Source organism: Sarcophilus harrisii, chromosome 1 (genome assembly GCF_902635505.1).
Source record: "Sarcophilus harrisii chromosome 1, mSarHar1.11, whole genome shotgun sequence".
Taxonomy (NCBI): Eukaryota; Metazoa; Chordata; class Mammalia; order Dasyuromorphia; family Dasyuridae; genus Sarcophilus; species Sarcophilus harrisii.
In genome coordinates, this window is record NC_045426.1 from 384,366,404 (window position 1) to 384,393,886 (window position 27,483).

The 27,483-nt window shown below is 34.4% G+C and overlaps 1 protein-coding gene across 6 annotated transcripts in view; it reads right to left on the reverse strand.

The window, feature by feature from the left end:
- Positions 1 to 27,483, reverse strand: part of SLC12A7 (solute carrier family 12 member 7) — a 284,134-nt gene that overhangs the window by 45,012 nt on the left and 211,639 nt on the right. For all 6 annotated transcript variants that reach the window (XM_031946098.1, XM_031946093.1, XM_031946094.1 and 3 more), the window contains 11 exons: positions 21,753 to 21,847; positions 20,841 to 20,963; positions 20,117 to 20,263; positions 15,572 to 15,626; positions 12,280 to 12,410; positions 11,128 to 11,369; positions 7,821 to 8,032; positions 7,001 to 7,168; positions 1,991 to 2,089; positions 1,395 to 1,452; positions 541 to 715 (listed from right to left, as the gene is read on the reverse strand). In XM_031946098.1, coding sequence (XP_031801958.1) covers positions 541 to 715; positions 1,395 to 1,452; positions 1,991 to 2,089; positions 7,001 to 7,168; positions 7,821 to 8,032; positions 11,128 to 11,369; positions 12,280 to 12,410; positions 15,572 to 15,626; positions 20,117 to 20,263; positions 20,841 to 20,963; positions 21,753 to 21,847 — 1,505 coding nt within the window. The remainder of the gene's footprint in view (positions 1 to 540; positions 716 to 1,394; positions 1,453 to 1,990; positions 2,090 to 7,000; positions 7,169 to 7,820; positions 8,033 to 11,127; positions 11,370 to 12,279; positions 12,411 to 15,571; positions 15,627 to 20,116; positions 20,264 to 20,840; positions 20,964 to 21,752; positions 21,848 to 27,483) is intronic.

The following is a 27,483-nucleotide window of genomic DNA, read 5'->3' on the forward strand; positions in this document are numbered from 1 at the left end:
TAAGTCTAGATAAGAAAAAAGGCAAAAACAAGGCTTGGGAAAAAGCTTATTGGCCAATCAGTGATAAAATGATCAAACGATCATGGTCTTTTTGATAAATCCATTCAGAAAACATTTTTGCAGAAAACATTCATGATACAAGAATATAAAGGTCACTAGTAGTTTTCTTTAAAACCAAAGTCACTACCCACTATTATATTCTTCCCTTGTGAACCCTTAAGAAAGGCAGCTTTTATTTTCTCTCCAGAGTTCATATGGACATGTGATGGACATCAGCATAATCTTATGGCCATATTCCATGATAACATGGTTATGTTTCCTTTCGAAAGTGTCAGTCCATCATTTCAGAAGAGCAATGTGATATCTCCCTGAAGAAAAACGAAGTTGAGGACAAGAATTGTTCCGTTTTTGTCTCTATTCCATTAGCACTTACCACAGTGCCTGCATCAGAGCTGCTGTTTAATAAGTACTTGGTGACTGCCATACCCAAGTTAGTGAGAAAAATTGTTTAAAAAAAAAAAAAAAACTGTCCTCCCTCACCTGAAGGAAAGGTACAATTCCATCTCTTGCAATAGCCTGCAGGAGCCTAGGTGCACCTGTTAAGCTCTGTAGGCCAGCCCCACATGTAGAGAAGAAGGAACCAATGACAATGACCCAGGGTGATGGCCAGGCCAGCATACCAATCACAAGTTTTCCATTCAGGGCCTCTCCAAACCTAAAAAGGAGGAAAGGATGAGTACTAGAAGGGATAGGTTTTTGATTTGCTAAAACAAAAGCAGATGAGTTCACTGATTTTTTTCACTTTTTTGGGTTTTTTTATGGTATTACTAATAGACAAATAGAGGTAATGTGAACTTGACTCAGCATTTTTGATTCAGAATGAAGAAAATTATTATTTAAAAGTAACTACAAATATTATTGAGGATTCTACCACGGAAGATTATTTAAACTAGACTCATTTATGTCTACATGTGAAAAATATATTCTGTATTATGTAGAATATAAAGCACTATTATGTATACTATATTTTATATATATATGCACAGCATAACAGTATTTTGTATATTCAGTATGACTATATATGATGTATATTATATACACAAGCATAGTATACAGTATATGTAACATATAGTTATATATACATTAAAAATTATATACCCACGCAAAAGAATACAATAAATTATTTATCATTCCCAGAATATACATTATACAAATGTATATAGTAATGTTTTGGGTACATAACATTTTACTAAACTTTAAATCAATCTCTTATTTAAATACATTTTAATTATACATTTAATTATACATTAAATAAATTTAAATAAATAAATGCTTGATGAAATCAAAGCTATCAAAGTTTGCATGTTACAAACTAAAAATTGAAATGAACTTACTTATCTCTCAAGATAACACCTTCTATACAAGCTCCAAAAAGGACAATGCAGGACAAATCTATTTTGGTAAGTTAAGAAACAATTCTAACAACAAATATAAAGAAACAAGTTCAAATAAACTCAAGAACTAACAAAGCTATATACTTCTTAGAGGCATTGCCAAATTTCTCCCCACAGTATGACAAAATAAAATAGCCTCAAAAGATTGGGAATGTTCTTAGAATCACAATCAGTCAAAAAACATATAGACTGTATCTCTAAACCCATTCTACCCACTCCCCAAGAAAGAATTTCAGCGTGTGTATATGTACGTTTCCTTTTTCCTCTCCCCAACATTCTGCTTTTCTCCAAATTTACTGAACAACTTTCTGCTGGCACAAACAATTCTATTTGCTTCAAATATTTAGAAAAACAACAATTATGGTCACGGCTTCAGAGAAATTCTTTTGGAAAAAGAAATCTGCATTCTGATTCGGATCAGTACAGTTGTTAGAAAAGAAATATGTTAAGAGAACTGGGATGTGAAATTTGACATTCCACAAAAGAAGACCAGAACAGAGACGCTTAACTTTTCAACATATTTGCCCAAAGGATACAGATAAAAGATGTGGTCACAATTGCCAAAATTGTTCCAGTAGGGATGGATTTCTGAGCATCCCTTAGATCACCAGATCGATTTGAACCTGCCATAATACCTAAAATACAAACAAAAACCAGTTATTTTATTCTATCTTAAAATCTATAAGAGATATGCAAATGTTTTTTGGAGAATCATTTGGGTTAATTGACTTGCTCAGGGTCACATAGCTAATAAATGTCAACCGTCTCAAGCCAAATTTGAACTCAGTCCTCATGATTCCAGGGCCTATGCTCTCTCCATTGTACCACCTGGCTGCTCCAATTTGCTTTTGTTTTTGTTTTTAAAAGGAATTCTTTGGTTTTTTTATTGATGCTGGGTACTTAGACATGATAGCATCAGTTTTTTAATAACCAAATTGGTTTTCATTCTATAAAATGGAGGCACATATAGCAAAGCAGAACTAAGGTAAACTTCCTAATAATATGGACAAAAATTATACCATTAAACAAAGTCACACTTTTAAATAAAAGATAATATTCTTTCTCTTCCCTCATTTAAAGCATCAATTTTACATTTAGAGCTGGCTACACATCCCTTCTCCATGGCAAGGATAGGGACATGGCAAACCTGTAATTGAGGAAATCTGCATAAAATGTTACGATCTTCCCCTCATATCAGAAAAGAGGTCTACATCATTATCTTATTAAAAAATAAAATATGCTGATATTTTACAATACTATGCATATATTATATGGATTTCTGACTTTGTAAACTTTCTCAAGTCATTGATATCTCACAGCTTATCTGCAGCTTCCTCAAGACCAAAAAATTCCCATTTAACTTATGATAACCTGCTATACCAAAACCAAGAGGAGGAAAATCATAATGTGAAAAAGTTAACTGTACTCACTCCTACATTAGAATTTTATCTCAAATCTCAACAATTGCTTAACTAATCATTGGGTGTGGTCTTGTTTAGAGGGCCTCCTACTTTATAATCTGAATGGCCTGAGGAAAAAGAATTCTTGGTAGAAAGTTCTAACAAAGGTTAACTGACATTACTACTTAAAAGTCTGTCACTAGTGAAAATAAATCTGTTTAGTTCTCATAAAACACAATTAACTGAGCTCTTGTAACAAAGTAATAAAAAATAAAAAAATAAAAAAAATTTAACAAGTAACAAAGAATACATCAATCAGTACAAGAGTTCTTAACTGGCCATGGCCAATATAAAAATATATTTTGTATTATATTTCTTAATTGGTTTCCTTTCATTATATATATATATATATAGTTTTATACATATATATTATGAGAAGGGGTCCATGAAATAAAAAGCTCAATAACCCTATAAACTCACTGTTACTGGGCAAGGTACAGGAGAGATAAGGGATTCAGGGTAAAGATGATGACTTCTTGTTTAGACAATGCACAACTATTTCTATGTTGCTTAAGGGCTACAAGTACTGGTACTCACCCTCTAAATTTCCCTCTCTTAGGACAATACCCAACCCTTTGTCCTTTTTTTTATATCTGTTAGAATATCATTTCTATTGAAGGAATCCTGTTTCTTTCTGAACTCCAAGTGAATATAGCTGATCTTACAATAGTAAAATTGGTCTCCAGGGCCCAAGGAAAATAAGTTAGTCCATTAAAGCCTTCTTTAATCTACCTTGTAGGTAAATGCTTTCTCTGTCACTGGCTGAGAAATAACTTAATAAAATATGTGATCCAAAAAAACTCTGCTGTTGGAAAAATGTAGTCTGTTTTAAAGAGAAAGAAACAATGACAATGAAAGGATTTCTTAGTCACAGATTATGTATGTGTGTGTGTATATATATATATCCATATGTATCTGTGTAAACATATTTAGCATATTATATAATATATATAAAATACACACATATGCATATACAAGTGTGTGTAAATTATGATTTCCCTCCTCGTGGTTTTGATATATTGCAGGTTGTCTTAAGTTAAATGGGAATATTTTGGTCTTGAGGACACTGCAGATAAGCTGCGGGGTAGCAATGACCCTGATATATTATTTTTAAAATTTCGCCATCTTTATTCACCAAGATGATTTCATGCCATGCAACAGGAAAATCTGGCTATTTCCCAATTAAATGTAGAATACATTCTACAAAAATGAGATGTTCATTCTCAGCAATTTGAAAAAGCATTCACTTAGAATAAAGAATCTTAACCAAGTAAAACTTGGATGAATCTAAAGGTTATACTTTCTGTCCCAACGACATCAAGACTGAATGTTACCAAACCCAAGACATACATAGCACCCCCAGGTTCAAAAAAGAGGATTAAGCTTCCCTTCTTCTTGGACTGGCTGAGGATCTAGTGGAACATGGTGGTAGCTAAGTAGCTCCACAGTAGAAGCTCATCTGAAGCTATTTTTACATGACCACTGGGAGTGACTCCTTATCACTAAATTAGAAGTTTCATGATTCTATTCTGAATGATTCCATTGCGTGGTGAGAAAGGCAGGCAGAAAAAGTTGGCAAAATTCCAGTGGAGGCTGACTATCATTTCACTGGATTTAGTTGTTATTCATCTAATCTGACCCTTTTATGGAAGATAAGATGTATTCAAAGCTATTAAATCTCTCTCTACATGCAGTCATGCTGGGGTATCAAATGAGGATTATGACACAGACTTCTGAGGATCTGGAACAAGTGTGAAGCCGAGTTGAATGTTACCAAGATAGCATCATGTCCCATTTAGAACATTGTTTGTTCCCACAAAGTAGAAGCACTACAACCACTGCTCTACCTAAACTGGTCTTTTAGAAAATCAGGGACTTTGGTTTTGACTAGAGCTCCAGCTATCTAGATGCTTTTAAAACAAAAAGGAAGATACATAAAGACGATTGGCTTTCCAATCTCATGAGGATACTGAGGGGTATGGAGGATCATTTGCCAGAAGTGGGTACTGACAGACTGAACTCAAGCAGATTGCTCATTAAAAGCTGAGCTATTCTTGCAGCATTACATTAGTCTGTCTCAACTACATTAGTCTCAAAATATGCCCTTTCAATTCCCAGGAAATGAGAAGAGGAAGGGTCTAAAATAAGTGCTTTGGGGCAGCTAGATGACACAATGGATAGAGCACTGGTCCCAGAGTCAAGAGTACCTAAAATAAGGGCTTTACATGTATAACCAACATCTGAGGGAGAAGAAATAATCTGGAAACCAAAATTTCAAATAAAAATTCAAAAAATCCAAAAACATATATATATGAGAGAGAAGGAGAGAGACAGGGGGATAGGGGAGAGAGAAGTCATACCATAACTGGATTAAATTTTTTCTTTAAATAATAGCTTTTTTTTCCCCAAAAAAAATATATGCAATAGTAGTTTTTAACATTCACCCTTGTAAAACCTTGTGTTTCAAATTTTTCTCCCTCCTTTCCCTTAATCTCCTCCCCCAGAAAAAAACTATGGATTTAAGAATTTTGAAGTTCTCAAAAGATTCCTCTAAAAAGCTAGGATACTATTCCCAATTCCATACAGTTGAAGTTGATCTTAATAAAACTGCCTTAAGATTTTAGAATGAAAAATACTAGCTTTTAACTAGAAAAAATAAAGACTATAGAATAATTTATTATATCAGTAACTTTATTTATGACAAAGTCCTGAAAATTCCCAGATTAGTAGTAGTGGAAATATACAAAAAAGTGGAATTTTAGGAATTATCTATTCCAATTCTCACATTTTTAGATGACGATACTAAGACACAAAAGTTTAATAACTATAAGGGCAAAGCTGGCTAAGACTTCAAAGGTTATTCAGCTCAACTACTCCATTTTGTAGATGGGGAAACTAAGCAAAAATAAGGAAATGTGTGAGGACATTGACTCACCCTAAAGCCAAAACAAAAACAAAAACAAAAAACTCCACAAAACCTAATCCAGTGCTCATTCTATCAGAGGTACTATCCTGGGAGGCAGAAATCAGTGTTTTGAAAGGAATTACATAAATATTTAAGAGTTAATGTTTGTCCATTTGTTTGTCCATTTGCTTAGAGCTTAATTTTTCAAGATGAACTGTTGTGTGCTATATCATATGCAAGTAAATTAATCTTCAATGAGCAATGGGAAGAGTCTTTTCTATGGTTCTCTTTTCATTTTTTTTTAATTTTTGGACTCTAAAATATTAATCTGTATTCCCAAAAAAATGAAACCTAGGACCTCTGAGAGTAGCATGCTCTGTTCTTATGACATAAGAAAAACATTTTGGAATATACTTTTGGATGAGATACAGTTGGTTCCAATGCTGAAAATTTGAGCCATCTTAACTATCAGTAGCTTAATTCCCTTTGCCTTGAAAATAAATTTAATTCCAGGAGCAACTAATTGATATAGTAGATATAAATTTTTTTTAAAAATAAAATCAATTCTGATTATTTCTAAAATATAAATTTTGAAGATAAATTTCCATGGACATGTGATAAAATAGTACTTTTTGTGATCAAATACACAGTTGCCTGAGCGGAGACAGTAAGTCAACACTAAAAATGATCCCCTTCCCTAAAAGATTTGAGAAAATTATTTCAGAAAAGATAATTCAGGTAACTGTTACCTAGCTATTTTTCTTAACTTCCTCAAGGTTTCTGGATTCTTAAGCTTTCATACAAAGTATTGCAGAGGTATAATTACCTTTGAAATCACCTAGTCCATGGATTCTTAACTTTTTTGTGGCTTGGACCTATATGGCAGTCTGGTAAAATCTATGGATTCCTTCTCAAAATGCTTTTAAAATCCATATAATACATAGGATTACAAAAAGATAATATGGAATTATATTTTTCAAAAATACTTTTTATCTTAAAGAACTCCCCAGACCCAAGGCTCAAATTTAAGCCACAGTTGCTAAGCTCACATATGTGCTCAACTTTATTTTTATGGAAAGAATACTGGACCTTTTGTACCCTCACAACAGCTCTTCCTCCCAATCCCTTCCCCCAAAAAGATTAAAAAAAAAAAAAAACTTCCAAATGAAAGACTGTATTACCTGTCACAGATGGGAAATAAATTCCTACTAACATCGTAAAGTAGGTCATGATGTCCGTCAATACATAAGGTAGGCTGCTAGTTTTTGTTTCCTCTGACACAGAGGATGAAAGTATGCCTTGCTTTTCTACATACGCCCCCTTTTCTGCATAAGTACTCCACAGATTTTCTGTTAACAGCAAAAAAAAAAAAAAAAAGTTTTTATTCTCTTAGGAAATGTGATTCTCATAATATAAAACTACGTTCATGAAATAATAACCTGGAAGTGATTATGTCAACCTCAAGGCTCCAAAGCCTTTGATAATACAAAAAGCAGGACATTCTACAGCAAGAGTTAGGAATTAAAAACAAAGCTCTAAAACTTATAAAAAAAATTTTTAATGTTGAACTGATTTCTAAGACACCAACTTTTATGTTTTTTAGTTTTCACCTGATCCAATCAATGAAATTTATATATAACATCCAAGTCTGTTTCTTCATCTCTACAATAAGTAGTCCACTGGACTCTTTAGGATTCAATTCAAAACTTATAAGAACACACACACACACACACACACACACACACACACACATATATATATATATATATATATAAATTTTCTATCTAAATTCTCCATTTTAAACCTAACCAATGTCTACAAAAGGATGAGCGACTAGCATGTCTCAATGTAAGAAAAAAAGGTAATTCTTGAAACACAAGAAGGGAGTGTTTCGTATCTGTCATCAATCCTTTTCCATTTACTTTCTTTTTTCTTTTCTAGCCATCCATTCTTTTCTTTTCCAAACAGTTTATCTCAATTTTTGTGTTTAATCAAACATACCCCGTATGACACCACTGGCAATCCCTGGAATTCCCTGAATTTCAGTCACATTGTTTTGGGAAAAGTATTCATCACATGTGGCATTAAGATTAGAGCTGTTGCAGAAGAGCCCCCAGAGAGGTGTTGTCACCGTTTCATAATTTATGTGTTGGACTTTAGCACAGACATCAAAGTCGCGTTTCGATAACGTGCGATTCCCAAGAAGACAAATCCTAAACAGAATGAAAACCAGAAGAAGAGCATGTAGTAAATCTGTCTCCTAATTCCAATTGGCCAAAATTATAGAGAATGCATCATGTGGCAAATTTCAACATGTGACAAGTCTCATGTAAACACAAAAACACAAACACACACATACACATACTAAGTTTCCCCAAATATAAAAATGAGAATAAATTGTTTAGGAAGATCAAAATAAAAAACTTAGCATAGTGCTTGAAACATAATAAATGCTAGGAAAAGGGCTTATTCCCTTTTCCTCCCTTCCCTACTAATTGAATATACCCAACTACAACTCATCGGTATTGAAATAATCTATATTTATCCTCCAGAAGAAATCCTCAAACTCCCAGAAATTCCGTTCCCCTGAGAGAAAAAATGAACGAAAATTTATTTGCCCCTTTCATCTGCCCTACTATTATAGGCATCTCTACTCTACCAATTATTATAATTTTCCCTTGTCTTATCTTCACAACATTTAAACGTTGACTCCCCAATCGAATTCAAATCCTACAAGTCTGACTCATCCGACTCATTACCAAGCAAATAATAACAATACATAATAATCTGGGTCGCACATGAGCTCTTATACTCATAACCCTTATCCTATTTATTGCTACGACTAATCTTTTAGGCCTCCTACCTTATTCATTTACCCCAACAACACAACTTGCAATAAATATCAGTATAGCTATCCCTCTTTGAATAGGAACTGTAGTCTTAGGTTTTCGAAATAAACCAAAAGCCTCATTTGCTCACTTCCTACCACAAGGAACTCCAACACTTCTTGTTCCTATGTTAATTATTATCGAAACAATCAGCCTCTTTATTCAACCATTAGCATCAGCAGTCCAATTAACAGTTTTAATATGGGGTTTTAATAAAGTTTAATATGGGTTTTTAATATGGGATATAACTATAACTTTTTCTGATCAGCAATTATCCAGTGTTACTGCAAAATTTGTTCCTTTAGAATTTTTTGGTTTAAAACTATGTTTTTTTTTTTTTTCAAAATGGAGCAATTCATTATGGGGAGAGAGATTCTCTCTCCCCATAATGGCAACCATAACTTACAGCCTTACAGAATTATGTAAAGTCATTTATGTAAAAGTCAAATTATGTAAAAGTCAAAGTGACAGAGTTCAGAGAGGGGCAAGATATAAACCTAAATGGTTTTGTCTAAAGAAATATTCCATGCCAAACTACCTACTGCCTTTACTTCAATCCTATAAACATGAAATGAAATATGATTTTGCCCAGTGCTTCTTATTGGTAGTTATTTCATTTTTGCTGAATTGTTCTGAATCCATGAAAAATTCAAATATCTCATTCAACTGAAATATCTTTCTAAACAGAAACACATTTTTCCATTTTGTAAAAAACAAAACAAAACAAAACCAAAAAGCAAACAAACAAACAAAAAAAAACCCTTTTCCTCATCCCCAGACTAAGTATACCCCAAACCAAGTATACTATGACCCTTACTTAAGACCCCTCGACACTGTTACTGTTCATAGCTCCACATATCTACAACATCTTAACTATGGATGCCAAGTCCTTATAAAAGAATTTCACAGTGCAAATTAAATTCCATCAGCAGCTTAAATCAATCAATTAATTCTACTGAATGAAGAATGTTGGTTGACCTGAAGGTTAAGAAAACCTCTACTACAGAGATCATCAAGATAAGCAATGAATCTCACTCATCATTATCACAACTACTCTGAGCAATAAATTTGCCCAACGATAATTTGTTGTTATTCATGGAAAGGACACTGAATTTGGTGCCAGATTTCAAGTCATTTTTCATTTATGTCAGGTTTTTCATGATCTTGGTTGGAATTTTCTTGCAAAGACAATGGAGTGATTTGTCATTTCCTTCTCCAGTTCATTTTATAGATGAGGAACCTGAGGCAAATGGGGTGAAGTTACTTGCCCAAGCAGCTAATAAGGATCATACAACTAGTAAGGTCTGAGGAGAGATTTAATCCCAGAAAGATGAATCTTTTTGCCACTAGACCTGTCACTCTACTAAATACTCTATTAAATACCATCTAACTGCCCCAAATATAACTCAGTAATATGTTAAATTAAATAATGGTGGTGGTGGTGGTAGTGGGGTTTCCCCCAATGATTTTTAACATTATTTTTAATTGTATCAATGAAATTAAATTTGATCTATATCTATCTATCTATTTAAAAATTCTGATACAGATACATACACACACACACACATATATATATCTGTCTGTATCAGGATATTAGAATAGCTTGGGCAGGGAATTAGCTTTGTCCTAATGAATCTTTTAAGTTATTGGTTGATTGATCTGGAGCTACCAATGTGATGATTTTTAGATCACTACATACATTAACAAGAACAACAGAAAATTAAAGCACAACAACATTAAGGAAGAAAATAAGCTTAAGATCTCAGACTTCAGGGTTTCTGTAAAGATATCAACTGGAAAAGCAATTCATTAAGTAGTTCAGATATCCAACAGAAAGAGTGTTAGACCTGAAGTCAGAGTAAACCAAGTTCAAATTCAGCCTCAGACAGTATTAGCAATGGTCTTGGACTTAGTTAGGGTCTTTAAACCCTAACAAGGGCATTGATTTAGCCTCGCTTCCTTAAAAGATAAATAGTTCACATTTAATAGTGGATAAAAAATTAGAATATTTCTAAAATATTAGAATTAAATTAAAATTAATTTAAAAATTAGAATATAGAAAATTAGAAAACTCCTTCAAATCACTCTTGTTTTCAATAAATATCATAAACAAAAATCACAATGATAAAAACCCAAGGCACATTAATTAATTACAGAAAAAAAAATGTGGTAGGAGAAAAGGACACTGAAAGGATTCCTTCTTCGCTGACCCACCCCAAATTCTCAAACCTGACTACATATATGCAACCAATACAAGCGTCATAGAAGATTATATACACTCTGCACAGACTCACAAGTATGCAAGTCCAATTAAAAATTTCCAAAAGCAGACAGTACTAGGCCACATCAAGTAATTAAGATCTCATTTTAACTACTAAACACAGTGCAATACACTTCTATGAAGAATGAGGACATCTTACGGAATGTTCGGGGGATCAAAAGCGGTCTTGATGACACCAGCATAAATGGCAAGAATGGAGAGGATCACACAGGCCAGAAATACCAAGGCAAGCTTATTGACATATTTCACGCCTACAAACACCACCATGGCCATCAGGGCAAGTGTGCATGTCCCGTAAACTCGCATGTTGTTGAGCATGGCTCCATTTTCTCCTTCAACATCTTCCGAATGGAATATGGCAGCACTTGGAGAAATATAAGTCTGCAGGAAGAGAAAAACATATTTATATGAAATTTCTTTAAAGTGTACATTTTTTTTCTCCCCTTTCAAAAGATAGAATTCTTTAATTTTTGTAGGTTGGACACAGCCTAAACATGCAACTTTTTTTTTTTTTTTGGGGGGGGGGGTGCAGATATCCTAGAATCTTATTTTCATCAATTAAGTTTTCTTTCTATAAAGTTATTGACTAGTCATAAAAGAAATTGGAGGGAAAAAAGGAAGTGACTTATACTGAACATTCTTTTCTTATCCCCAGCTAACATATATACCACTACTCATGTGTCAAGCACTGTGCTACATACATTATAATTATTATTTCATCTGATATTCGGAATAACCCTGGGAGATAGGTGTTATAATTATCCCCATTAACAGATAAATATTTTCAACATTCATTTTTGTATGAGTTTCATTTTTTTTTTTCTCCCTTCTTCCCTTCCCTTCCTTCTTCACAAGAAAGCAATCAATCCAATCTTGTCTTGTATCCTCCTTGTTTGGCACAGTGCTGAATAAGTGCATATTGTACAGAAAATTACTTAAGACTCAAATGAAACAGAAAGGGTCTGTAATTTTTGGTAACCTCATCCATGGAATGGGCTGGCAGTGTGGTATCAGGACAACCCAAGATAAGTCCTACCTATAACATATAACTAACTGACTGCGGCAGGTCAAGAAGCATTCATTAAGTGCTCACTATGTGCAAAGTTATGTGTGACCCTGGGCAAGTATATTAATCTCTTCTAGCTAAACCTACATGATGAGCCAATAGGCTTTCCTCACACAGAAGTTCTCTATACCAATGAAATTACAGGCTCAGTCCCAGTGAATGAAATGATAACTTTGATCACAGAGAAAATGTATTTCAATATAAGCCAACCAACAAAAGACTTACCAAAAAAATTTCAATTGTTCCTAAAATATACATAGCTCCTGCAAAAGTGGTCCCCAGATAGAAGCAAAGTCCAACTGCCCCTCCAAATTCAGGACCCAAGGACCGTGAGATCATGTAGTATGACCCTCCAGCTACAAAAAGCAGAGAAAAAAAGAAAACAAAATCAGTAGTGAGTGTTTATTTTATAGTGACTGAAGGCTGGAGTTTCAAAAGAATGAAAGGTCAATTCTGCCCTTCATTTGAAAAAAAAGCTTCAGTTCCAAATGAAAGGGAAGAGAGTCGGAGAAGGAAGAAACATTTTTAAAAATGAGTCTCAATTATAATATATTCATAATAATTAGCATTCTTGCCTAAATTAAAATGAAAGGGAATTGAATGTACACAAGCAAATATTAAAAGCTAGTCCTATTAACAAACATCAAAACCCTGAAATTCTGTTTGTTATACCCTGCCACAGGGTTCTACCCCAAGCCTCAAAATGATAAACTGAAGTAAAAACTCATCAATAAAATTACCTTTGGTGAAGGCTGCTTATTGTTAACCACAGCAGCCTTCTAAAGAATTTAGAAGCCTTTTCCAACAATTACTTTCAAGAATTAGAAAATCCTTGCTTGACTGACTTTTTAAAAATACTATCAGTGTCTCAGAAGCAAAATAAAATGCTCATCTTTGTGATTTGTTGGCTTCTTTGTTCAAAAGAAACCCTATTTATAAATAACAAATTAACTAGGAAAGAAATATTGGGAATGCCCTGCAAAATTCACAAGATTTTAGGGTGTTGTTTAAAAAAAAAAAAGTTTTTTTAAGTTTTTACTAATTCCCTGGAATGCCTAGCACATTAAAAATACTTTGCTGTAAAATAACGTTTTGGTCATGTATACTTATTGTGTATCTAATTTATATTTTAATGTATTTAACATCTACTGGTCATCCTGTCATCTGGGGGAGGGGGTGGGGGGGTAAGAGGTGAAAAATTGGAACAAGAGGTTTGGCAATTGTTAATGCTGTAAAGTTACCCATGCATATATCCTGTAAATAAAAGGCTATTAAAAAAAAAATACTTTGCTGTAACACTACTTAAAGACAAGAAATGTGCTATTCCTCGAACATGACACTCTCCTGATTCTGGCCATTTCCACTGACTGCCAAGCCTTGAATTCTCTCCTTCCTCATCCCTGCTTCCTTAGCTTCCGGGTTCTATAAGTCTTTTCTCCTCTACCCTTCCAACTCCATTCTCCAGTCTTCATGCTTTTATAACTTAACTATTCCACGTTCTACCACCACCTTGCCAATAAAATTAGATTTTTGATGCCTTATTTGAACATGTCAATTTCTCAAAAGTAGAACATATTATTTTAGCAAGCCATATCAAACTGAGACTATTTCAAATAAGTGTCAAGCAGCAAACTTTAATATGTAAAAACCAGCCTGAATCTGGGAAGATTAATGGTTAGCTATCATGAGAACAAGACCATAGTAACATGTCTCTGTGATTACAAGCCTGAATCAGTAGAACTTTAATTCAGTCTGTATCAATGAAAAACCCATCTTTTAAAATACACCACCACCTCTCTCCTTACCCCATTATCCCCATTGGATTTTTAATTGCCCATTTAAATAACTGATTTGTTTGGTAAACATTACTCAAAGAGATTGACAGGCTTTGCTACATTGCCACAAAATATTAGTTGCCTCTAAAACAGAGGATTTTATTCATTTTAAACAATGTGATGAAAGTTCTAACTAATAATTCATATTGCAAGTCCTAGTTATTTCACAAAGCAATAAAAGTACTTCCCAAAAGATATAAATATCATTTCTTATAACAGACCAATTTTTATTTATTACTGTTGGGCTGCAAAGGCTGTCAAGAGGTATTTGAATTAGTGTTAAATCACCATTGTGCTTCTTTATGAAGGCAGCAGTAGGTGGTACAATGTACAGAATTGAACCAGAAATCTCAAATTACCCGAGTTCAAATGAGGTTGCAAATACTTAGTATGATCCTGATACAAACATTTCATCTTTGTCTGCCTCAGTTTCTTTATCTGTGAAACTGGGATTATAATACCTACTTCCCAGGATTATTATGAATAAATGACATCGCATTGGTTAAGAACTATAAAATGCCAATTATTATTAAGGCAGTCCCTCTTTTCAATCGGCATCCATAGAGGGAAAGCAAGAATGTGGTTTTTATAAAAGCCACCAATCACTGTATGTTAAAATTTATAGCATTCATTTTTTTCAATACATTTTACAACTTTTTTTTTCTTCCTGCCCCCACCCACAGGCCTAACATAAAGACACACCATAAAACATACAATAACCACCCACCACCCACATGTGTATCATTTTCTAACTTTCCAAAAAGAAAATAAAAGGCTGAACTTCAAAGAAAATAACAGTTCTGTCAGGAAATAAAAATTCAGAATAAACAATATAGTTCATGAAGAAAATGTAGCCTTTCCATAAAGATAAGGGTGTTTAAGCTTTAAATGACTAAAAATAGACTGGGCTAAAAATATTCTTTAGATTAGAATGAATTGCTATCTTATTTAATAGGACACATGCTGCACAATTAAAAGTAATGTCTGAATATGGGGGCTGGTCATAAAATGTAAGTTACAAGAGTCACTTTACAAAATGGCGCATTTAAAATAAAAGATCAATAAGTATTCTTCAAAGAAAACATCAAAAATAAGGGTAGTGTTCATGTACTATAGAACTGAGTTAAGTCAGAAAAAAAAGGCAGTGAGATCATTAGGGTCAGGAAGAGCCATACCAATTATGTGAAGCAAATTACTACTAGAATTCAAGGGTCACCTTCAAAGAACCCGACCTAAGCCCCAAGAAGATCCTGCTAGGATACTGATGCACCACATATGGCAACATTCACAGAGCAGTAATCACTACCAAATGTGAAGAATAAGAGACAAAGCCAGTAACACAAACGGTCCAGTTAGTGAGGAATGAGGGACCCTTAACCATGCAACTCCAAAAAAACAAAAAAACAACCAAAGAGCTACCAAATCCTTTTTTTGTTTCACCTCATTTACTTTCACTGATACTAGATGTTGGTAACCTCTGACAAATAGAAACATTTTTAGACTTGTCTTTGGAATAGCAATCATTACTTAAACTGAGAGAGCTGTCATCTGCTATCATTCTCCCCAAGGTCACATTATAATTAGTCACTGAATTCTTGGGCTTCCTTGACAAAAGCCAGTCTTCAAAATACTTAATAAATGTGAAACAAGGTTAAGAGGATAGAATGATCCAAATTTGTTACCTGGAACTACACCATTTGTTGCTATGGCGCTCATAGATATTGCTGTCAGCATCGTCTGGAAAAAAATTTGAAAGCATGTTTTCTTAATCACTTTAGATAAAAAGAAGCATTTAAAAGACACAACTGTATCAACTTAAGTTTTTACCTAAGAAATGTTATTGCATTGTGAAAAATTAATTTACAAGTAATATTTAAACTTCTATGAAGAGCTCAAAGACCTTTTCTTAGTCATTTGATCCTTTAGAGCAAAGTTGCTTAAACTATGGGTTATGACCCCAAGTGGAACCATACAACTAATTGTGGTGGTCACAAAAATTATGATTTTTTTCAGTAAATATATTTTATACACCTATATAATCTCATTAAAAGTTTCTTGGGTTAAAAGGGGTCACAAACTGAGTCAATCATTTTGGGCATAGCCTTTTTGCTATTGTTTTCTTGCATTTTCTTTTTGTTCTCATTTTTTCCCTTTTTGATCCGATTTTTCTCATACAGCCAGATGATTGTATAAATATGTACATATTTATATGTACATATTTAAATGCAAATGTGTACATATTTATACAATCAACATATGTTAACATGTTTTAACATATATTGATTACTTCCCATCTAGGGGAGAGAGTAGGGGGAAATTTGAAACACAAAGTTTTGCAAGAGTCAATGTTGAAAAATTTACAATACTTTAATATTAGTATTTAGAATGCTTTAAAATACTATTTAGTATTAGGTATTATTCCTTTCTTAATAGCCAGAATTGTCTTATTTAAAAGTTCATGGGTGATCTCAGTCTATAAATGCAGTTTTCCTTTTCAGGAATGCATTTACCCAACAATTAAGACAATTAACAATTAAGACCCTTTTGTGACACAATTTGGCCAATTGTGCATTTGAAAATCAAGACTGTATAATATGTCTTGTATATTGCCTCTGACACATATAAACTGTGTGAACCTGGGCAAGTCATTTAAACTCTCAGTGTTCAAAGATAAAAGTATGAAAATATTTGGGTCACATGTAGATTACTCAACCCAAACCAAATTAAAACGTAGTAGACAAGTGTTTAATAAAAATGAGCAAAAATTCACACACAGATAGCGTTGAATTGTTTTCTATGTCAATGTGTGGTCACCAGGGATCTGTTTCTATTCCAGTCTGACCCTACCGGTCTAAGCAGCTTTCTAAAGCTAAAATAGAGAAAATGACCCCTTTCCCTGGTTCCAGTGATATTACACATCTGCCCAGTGTCTATCCCCCATCCTATAAAGTTAAAAAAGCTTTCTTCCCTTGTTAAACCATTTCAATAATGTTATTACAGAACCAATTAACAACACCAGTTGTATGCTGCAGTCAGCCCTGTGCAAGACATCTATTATCAAGAAAAGGGGGACCAAAAAAACATTTTTTAATAGGGTTTAAGCTTAGGAGAACTTTATAATCTAATTCAAGAGATTTAAAAAAAGAGATATATAGTTAGCTAAAGGCACGTCAAATACAATGAGATTAAGAGCTCAAAATGTGCCACTCTTACAAGGAGAGTTGAGGAAAGATATGAACCCACATGGAAATCCTGAGGCAAAAATAAGCCTTTAAATGGATTTCACTGAGGAGTATAATCTAAAAATCTGGGCAGATGACAGGAGAGGGGGAAGGAGGGAGAGAAGAGCATTCAGATAAGAACATGAGCAAAAGGTTGAAGGCAGGAAAAGAATATTTATTGGAAGGGTAGCACAGAGAATAGCTGGAACAGAAGGTACAGGAGGATAGACAAAAAAGGTCTGAACTTGGATACTTTTTCCTACAAGTAACAGGTGATGGGGATTTGAGCAAAGGACTGACATCATTCTTGTCCTTTCTGAAACATCTGATGCAGTGGATGACCCCTTTTCAAATTCAGGGGCTAATCCTACTTCTCTACTTTTGATGACATACCCCTCCCCCAATCTACCTTCTCTATTCCCCTGGCTTTGCTTTTTTGGCCCTATGTTCACACACACACACACACACATATGAATGTAAATACACACATACTACTAAGTTTACATATGTTGACTTGTTTAGAGAGTCAATTCAATTTCCTAGTATCAGCCATCAATGTGCAGGTACCTATCAAATATATTCCTCCAGGCATCAATTTCTTAATATTTAACTTAGCATTTCTATAATGAAACTCTCTACCCCAAACCCAGTTACTTTTTTGGAGTTTTTCCAAATTCTCTCCCTTCCTCTATTAGGTAAATGAGTGAGAGAGAGAGAGAGAGAGAGAGAGAGAGAGAGAGAGAGATCAACTATACATGTGGATATCATGTAAAACATAAGAAAACACACTAAACTAAAACAAGAAAAACAAAGTGAAAAAAGTATGTTTCAAGCTGCATTCAGAGTTCATCAGTTCTCCTTCGGGAGGTGTATAGCATTTTTCATCATGAGTCCTTTAGAACTGTCATTGTTTCATCCAAGTATTTCATGGTTAGTCATCGTTATAATATTGATATTACTACATACTATGTTCTCCTGGTACAACTCACTTTATCTGCCATCAATTCATAGGACTTCCAAGACTTTTCTGAAATTTCTTGTACCCTACATAAGAAATATTTGCTTATATTTGCTATTTCTTAAAGCAAAAAGAGTATAAGGATTATTATCATTCTTAACAATGCTACCCTTCAAGGCTCTTAGGTTTGAAACTTCAGCATTATCTTGGTGCTTCCTTTTTTCTTATCACCAGTAAATCAAATTATATATACATTTTTTATACTCCCTTAAACGCTGCTTTATATCTATTCTTCATGTTCTAAGTGTAGTTCAAGCCCTCAATATCTCATGCCTGGGATTATTCCAACAGGTTCTGAACTAGTCTTATGACATTTAGTCTAGTAAAAGCTATAATCTGACAGTGAATCCATCTTAGAATAATTCCCACTTCACAATTTGCAATGATTCCTCACTATTATTCGTTCCTTTGTAATCAAGCCTCCAGATGACCTTTATGTTGTTCTAAATATTATGAGTGAATGCCTTACATCTTAACTTTCTCTTATACGTTTCCTCAATGGGTTATTTATTGCTACACTCAAATGGGGCAGAACCTTTAAGTAACTTCCTTTTTCACTTCTGCTCCAGAACTCAATGCTATGTCATTACCTGGTATAGCCAACCAGAAGCATACCTGACATCATAAGATCTTAATTCTGACATTGCAGAATTATGGTCAAGCTATGGCATTCTCACCTCTAAAATGTGCCATTAATATTCCATTTAATAAAGATATTGTTCTTCTTGTGCAACAAGAGAACTGTACGGTTCTGCACACATATATTATATCTAGGATATACTATAACATATTTAACATGTATAGGACTGCTTGCCATCTAGGGGAGGGGGTGGAGGGAGGGAAGGGAAAAGTCACAACAGAAGTGATAGTAAGGGATTATGTTGTAAAAAATTACCCAGGCATATGTTCTGTCAATAAAAAATTATAATTAAAAAAAAAGAAAAAAACAAGGATATTGTGAGGGAAGGCTTTTCTACATTTTTTAAAAGGAATTTATTAAAATAATCCTCCATTATTATTCAAATTCTTCTCTTTCAAAATCTAGCTCAATATTGATATTGAGGACTTGACCTACACTTAATCATGGTTCATTATGTCCACAGAACAACCATGTGTTACAATTTATTTCAGATTTGTTTGGAGGAGGGAAATCATCATAAGTACCTCATCATCCATCAAATCATCAACAAGACATAGATATAGTAGAGGGTACAACATCCCCACACCACCCCCAAAACATGAAATGTTCAAAACATCAATCATAGATCAGGCTTTTTAAAAAATACAAAAGGACTAAAGATGTTTGTCAACAACGATTTTCAAATAATTCAAACTATCTGACATAACATTTACATTATCAAGTTTTTAGTTATTTTTCTTAGCTCTGAACTTCAAATAACATATACTTTTATTCTGAACTGTTTTATGTTCTATCTCACCACTTTTAGGCTAAAGAAAAGTAATTAAGGCTGACTAGGATAATTATTTTTAAATGGTTATGGTTAAATCATCTTTTTAAAATCCAGAAGAAAATATTCTAGTATTGTAATTCATGAAATATAGAAATTTAAATCTAAAACACATGAGGAATTTCATACCCCAGTACTCCATTAACTCAGGAAAACACTTAGTTATCATCAATCATCTACACAGTGTAGGGCTATTCTAATCCCATCACAGCTATTAACCTTAAACATGTCACTCTTTTCTGGAGGTGGGAAGAGAAGGGAGGAGAAGCTGTTCTTAAGGTACCTCCCATCTGTGATAATGATTCTAAGGCTTAATCACAAAATAAACAAAAGGATAATTTGGTCTCTGCATATCAAGTACAGGTTCTAGTTCAGCCTAAATTAGCAATGTGAATCTTGGGACTTTTTTTTTTAAGAAATGTAATTTGACTTCTTTCCTTATAAGGTTATCTTTTGATCATATTATATACTATTCTGCTATTTCAAGAATGTGATAATATGATTGAGTGTACTACTCACACAAGTACAGCACATGGACACAATGATGAGGGACTCGAGGATTCCTGCTGTGCCTACAATCCATGTCAAACGCAGAAAGAGAATGACTCCAAGGATGTTCTGCAGGCAGGGCAAGTATACACCAATGAAGGTTCCCATTCGTGGAGCCTGAAACAAAAGGAGAATAAAATCTAAGATAACATCTTCTCAATTAACATTGTCTCAATCCCTCAGAAATGTTTTATTTCTGGCTTTGGAACTACAAGAAATTTAATATTTCCATAATTCCTTAAAAGTTCTCAAGTTCTTATGGAAGACAGATGGCCAACAAGGGTACTGTTTTATTTGAGGACATCTTCATATAGTACAGAAATAAAGTTTAGGAATAACTGCTTATTATAAGTTCTAAGATTTGGGAATCTAAAGTGTGATCATTTTTTTCCATTTGCAGACTGTTTATGAATTTAATTTTGTCCAACATTCCCATCAATTAAGGCTACATAGATACACCAGAAAAGTTACCCTCCTGGAAATTCTTTCTTCCATTTTAGTTCTACACAAAGCATTCTCTGTGACAAAGCCAAACAGCTTTAAGCTAGTATACAATATAAAATGTCACACTAAACTGCAGTAAATCTTGGGACACCCTATATAAAAATATTCACACCCTCTTTTATTACTTGAGAGATAAATTTACAATAAAAGGATTGCTGAAGAAAAAGGAGAATATTCTCAATGTAAATACCTTAATTTCTTTTCTTTTGCTATCTTCATCCTCCTCATGTTCGACCACACCCTGACTCAGATTGGTATAATTTGCTAGTTTATTAAGAAGTGAAGATACCATGGGATTGCTGTCCATTTCTTCCTGTTTGGATATGAAAATAACAACAACAAAATTGAATTGCTGTAAAGAATGCACTCTTCCCACTTAATAGCAGTATTTTATAATTCTTCAGTAGTTTTAAAAGAAAAAAAATCTCTTCACATGTATTGAACAAACCACGATGAAGGAAATCAGTCTCTTCAATTTACAGAGCATAATTATTTACCTGTCCTGAGTAAATGAATAAATAACCACTCCCCAAGTGGCTCTAATGCTTATCAATGAAATATGGAGGCATAAAATTAACTTTTTCCTTCAATAACACCAATTTGAATGAGTTGATTCAATGGTTCTCTTATAACAACCAAATGAATGCCAACTTTGTACTTCCTTCTCTCCCTGCTTCTCCAATTTACAATAAAGAGAAAACAATTTAAAAAGGATAAGGAATGGCAAATGTAGCCATTCTCTCTCTTTTGACTTACTGGCAAAAACTACTCAACTACTGAATATACACGTTTTTGCTAATTTTACCATTCTAATTCTCATAACTGATTATAAATAGCTGGTAAACAAAAGTTTATTATGAGTAGAATTTATCTTTTCCCTTTTTTCTTTATGTGTGATAAGCTTCAAATGCAGTTTGACTCAATTTTAGAAAAGCAATATAAAAGGGAAAAAAATTCATTTAAATTACTCTTAAACATTCACTAATCTACATAAGAATAAAAAGGCAATGTGTCTATGTGCCTTTACCATTCTAAATCAGAACCAACAAATACCCTTGATACAAATTAACCATATTTGTATACATAAAAGAAAGCAAGTTACCTCAAATAAAGCCATGTTCTTCCCTTCATAGTTATTCTCTCTTTCCATGTCAGTATTGTTAATGAAAGGGCTATTTTCTCTAGGGGATCCATCTCCTGTTATGAAGAGGAAGAAAAAAGTATTCTATTAGTCCATTTTGAAAAAAATCCAAGTAAATACAAAGGTATTAACTGAAGCTGTGGCCAACCTGTATGCTCCAAACATATCTCCCCATTCCCTTCAACAACACCACATCCATTACTTTTTTTATTAAGTGTTAGAGGCCAGACTTGAACTTGGGTCCTCATGACTTCAGGGTCGGTGCTCTATCCACTCTGCTACCTAGCTGCCCCTACATTTATCACTTTTTAGAATGTGATATGTCAAGATTTCTAATCACTGAGACAAAAAGGATGGATATCTGTGAAAAGGAGCAGCTTTGGGATTGCTAAAAGCACTATGCAATTTCTAAATGCAATATGGTCCATTCTCTTTTTTATTGTGCACCAGTCCCAATTTACTGGCCATCTGCAATGCCATATACCTAACAAGTATACTACAAGTGTATATATATATATATATATACAAGTATATATACTACAAGTACCAACAGTATAATAGATTGGCCATCCAACTGCCTGTTACATGTCGATAACTAGCTAATTCCTTTCTCTGGGATATATTCCATGACAGTGTGTTCTTTAGAAAGAGCTAAATGGAAGGGTATTGGAGGAAGCGGGAGAATAAGGGGAAGGTGCCTAGACCTACAGTAAGAGTTATACTGGGGGCAGCTAGGTGATTCAGTGCATAGGAATTTCAAATCTAGCCTCAGACACTACAAGTTGTATGAACCTAATTTAAGTCCATCAAAATAATTATACTGAAGGAATGGTTTGCATAACAATTGGCTATTACAGAGGGATTCTATTGCATGTCCTAGTTAAATAAGCAAGGCAATAAGCATGTATGTAGTGCCTCATAATCTTCCATTTCTCTTCACAACCCCATGAGCTAGGTGCTATTATTGCCATTTTATAACTGAGAAAACTGAGGCAAACTAGCTTACTTGAGGTCCCACAGCTTACTGAGGTTAGATTTTAACTCAGATCTTCTTAACTCTATGCTCAGTTTTGTGTTTTTTTTTCCTACTATACTTAGCACTTAGTGCAGTACTTAATTCATAAATGTTTTAGAACAACACGTGAGAAGAAAAAGTCTTTAAAAACCATCTTTAAAAAAGCTGAGACCTAAAAAAGTAAAAAACAACAAATTTGGTTGTAAATATTGCGCAACTAAAATTTATAGGTAAAAATATATTCCACATAGATTTTGTTTTACAACAGAAAGACACCCATATGCACAAGTTGTACTAACAAATGTTTCCTGGAGAATAATTGGAGCAGGAATCTATTACTTCTGTAAATAATACTGATCTACAAAACACAGCCTAATCATAAGGTTTTGTCAATAAAGGTCCAAGGCAAAATATAATGTAAGCCCCAGAAAATCAGGGACTGTTGTCTCATTGTCCTTATCTGAACTCTGCCCTCTCCCTAGTAGCATAGTGCTCTCTGTATCCAGGTATTTAATTCATCATCACTGACTGGTACGCATTTATTAAGCACCTAGCATTTTCCTGGCTTAGAATCGATTGCATGACATGAGAGATGCTGGCAAAGAACTGCCCAGCATGACATCAAAGAGAGCACTGTGCTCTAAGAGTGAAGCAGAATTACAGTGGCTCAAAAGAAGCACGAGATGCACAAAAAAAGAGACAGCTCCACTCCAAATGTTGACGTGGACTATTTGTGGTAGAGCCTTCCCAGACTTTTTTAGTCAGACATGGTGTACCTTCATTCCAATGTAGCATTTCTAGGGATACTGTGTTTAATGAAGAAAAGAAACCCAGAGATTCGGATGGTTCAGGGGCTTTGGAGGATCTGGAGATCATCTCTAGATGAAGGGCACTTTTATTCATCAGTTCCACTTAAGGAAACTGAAGTCTAGAAGCTGAGCTGGAAAATGGTATAAAAGTTACCTAGTCCAAATGTTCTCCTTTTTAGACACCTGTAGAAAAGTAGCCAATGCTCTACCACTCTACCACGAACTAAATTTCCAAGGTCACAGTTCCTAGAGTGCATTTCATCAGCTCTCAGAGATATAGACTACCAACTATTTGCATCCTTTAGTTTTCTTTCATTTTGTGAGATGGAGAGTATAAATATTTCCATTTTAAGGATGGATAAAGTGAGACTCAAGATTCAGTCCCAAAGCTGAACACAGTCCAACCCATACAAAAATCCTGACACGAACATCCCCAATATATACCTAACTTCCAGTAAAGGGCTAGACCATCACCAACCATCTAGGCTTGCTGGTGGACTCAAATGGCTTTGTAAGAGTAAGGTTGATGACAACTCTGTCTCACTTAAATCCAACTTACAGGCAAGTCAAGACATCACCCTGCACCTCTTGGGAAGGAACAATCCCATAAAGGGGAACCCACCCTACTGCCTAAAGTAATGTATTCCACTATAAAGTAGCTTTTCCAGAAAGTATTTTCCTCTTAAATCAATTCAAAACATCTCTATACCCTTCAACACTTATCTCAGAGCTCTGGCCTAAAGGTAATATAGAACAAGTCAATCATTTTAAATCCTTATAAAGGGAGAGGCATTGGAGATAAAAAGGAAAAAAAGTGAAATAATCCCACACCTTAAGGGTGAGGTGGAGATGGGAATCAGAATGAAGAGTGTGGAATACAAAAGACTGCAGAGGACACAAAAATACAGGAAAGTCCAAGATGAGGAAACTCTCTTTACCAGTGTACATGGGCACCTCTGTATAGTGCTGGAAAGTAGTCTACAACTTTGAGAGGTTACTTGACTTGTCCAATATCATAGAATCTGTAATTGTCAGAGGCAAGATTTCAATTCAAGTTTTTATGGCTTCAAGATCAGTTCACTATACTTGCTTTTTGGGGGGAGTCCTTAGAAGCTCAAAAGAATCAAGAAAGACTTCCTATAGAAAAATTGGGGTAAGAAAATCCAGGGGTGCCAGCCAACTAGTGCACAAGAAGAAAGATAAGGTCTCAAACACAAGAAACATTTAGAAAAGAACCAAGTGTAGAAAGTACTGACAACAGATTGTGAAGGATTTTTTTTTTTTTAATTTATCTTATTCTGAATTTAGGGAAATCTGTGAAAAATGGATTTGAAAGGAGATAGATTTGTGGTGGGAAGAGGCTGTAGGAATAATCCTGAGAAAAGGCGAAAAAGAATAGAGTGATAGCCTAGAGTGACTAGAGTAGGAAAAAAGAACTGAAGGTAAGAGGGTTGAGTATAGAAAGTATAATAGCAATTGAATATTATATGTGGGGCAAGAGAGAGGAATCAAGAATCAAACCGAGATTGTAAAATCCAGAATGACTTAAGGGTAATAGTTCATAATTCTGTTGCTCAGAGTTTTTCAGTCATTTTCAGTCATGTCTAACTCTTTGTAACCCCATTTGGAGTTTTCATGGAAGAGAAACTGGAATATTTTGTATTTTTCTTCCCTAAAGTGCTATGAGAATATTTGGGGAGATAAGTAACTGGACAAGTAATAAGATTTTTTTAAAGAGGGCCACTGATGATACATATAGACAAGAAAACAAGGACTAAGAAGTACTGAGATTTAGAATAACTTTGAAATCTACAGACTGAAATTATACAGTTAAAAAGAAGGGTAGCAATGTGAGAGAGACCTGCAATTTCATGTATAATCCTTTTTTCTATTCATTTTCTATTCATTCATTGAACATGAATATGTTCAATTTGGAATTTAACTTCAGAATAAAAATAAAATTAAAAAACAGAATATTCATTATGGAGTACCACAATAAGACACTGGAGTCATTTTATATAATAATTGATCAAAATTATCCCAAAAAATTATTCCAAAAGTATGGCAGAATCTTGTAGTGCTTTAGAAACCCTATTATAAACTGTCTATATAGTATTACAGAGAGAAAAGGTGTATGATTTTGGAAGGTCTCAGACCTCCCCTTCTCAAGTCCCACTGTCTTCAGGGGCTCAGCTCATTAATTTTAGGGAGGGATTCTAAGACTAAGGTCCCTCACTATAAATTTCAAAACTCCTATTACTGCCCATCTGACCTTCTCCCTCCCTTCTGAATTATAGGTGGCTCCTTTCCTTGTCAAGGCCAAGCTTGCTACTTACAACCTTAATCCCAAAACCCATCTGGAGCTCACATCAATCATTCTTTCTTTCTTATGTTTCCTCTATTTACTGGCTCTTCACTGCCAACAAACATGGCAAGATCTCCCCAGTCTTAAACCTTCACTTATCTCTGTCCTCCTCCGAACTCTAAACTGCCCTCATCTCCTCATTCCCCACCTTCTTCAGATCCTTACAGCCACTTACCACTTACTGAGTTTAATAAACAGTGATATTGAAAGATTTGTTTCAATCTCCTTTCTATTTTTACTATATTATACTATATTATAGGGAAGTGCTTATTTTAGTTGATGTTCATAAACAATGGTCTCTTGAACGCTAACTTTCTCAATCCTAATCATTCTGCAAGCTGCTGATGCTTTTAATCTTCTGCTAGACATTCTCTCCTCCTTTAGGAGAGGTCCTATGCTGCTGCTTCTCTTAATGGCTGTGAAAACTGAGGCAAACAGGATTTTTCCAAGTCACACAGATAAGTGTCTCACACTCACACACACACACACACACACACACACACACACACACAATATGCTTTTAACATTTTTTAGATTATGCAATTTTTTCTCTCCTAAAATTTTAAATTTTGTTTTCATAAAAAGGGGGAAAATAAGAAAGAAAAACCATGCAAACAATAAAACTATGAAAATACTATGATGTGATTGATCCACATTCAGTCTTCATAGTCTTCTCAATAGGGTATATCCCTAGTATTGGAATTTCTGGATCAACAGGTGTTCTCCCCATTTTACAGATGAGGATACTGAGGCAAACAGGCATTAAGGAACTTCTGCCCAAACTCCAACTCTAACCTTAATATCCTATCCACTACGCCACCCAGCTGCCCCAGAAGCAAAGGTATTCATGGAAATAACATATTAAAATAATAAAACCACCCGAGTAGTAATCCAGAGGCCAACACTAATTTCAGTTTGGTTTCTATGCATTAAGTGAGCTTAGATGAGTCACGTAAATTCTCTAGACATCAATTTGCTCAATAAAAATAAAGGGAGTAGGTTAGCTGGAACTAATCCTATGATTAAGAGGATCGCTCTTTGCAATCATTTTCTTTTCTAGATACATCCCAAATGGAATGGATTTTCTTCTACTAGAAGTCACCTTGACCACATGTTGGCTCTCTTATGGAAGAGACTCTTTATCTGAGGGTGAATTTACACTACATGACACAAGTGGGGTGGGGTGAGGTGGGAAATGCCCACAGTAGAACAACTGACATAGAAAAGACCAGGCTACAGAGATGCAAATAGATTAGTGTGATCTTGTCTAGGACCTTTCAAATTCACCATCTGTAAAATGGGGAGAAGATGAGTAGAGCCTACATTAGAGTCTTGAGGCAATTGTTTGGTCTTCATGTGCTAAAAATTAATGACAATTAAAAGTTTGATGACAAATTTTGCAAGCAGGGAGACATGTTGCCTTATAGGGCTCCCCCATTATGGTCAGCAGAGGGCAGCAGCAAGCTTAGCTGCTCTGTGGAACAATCCTGGGGGGAGAGAGCT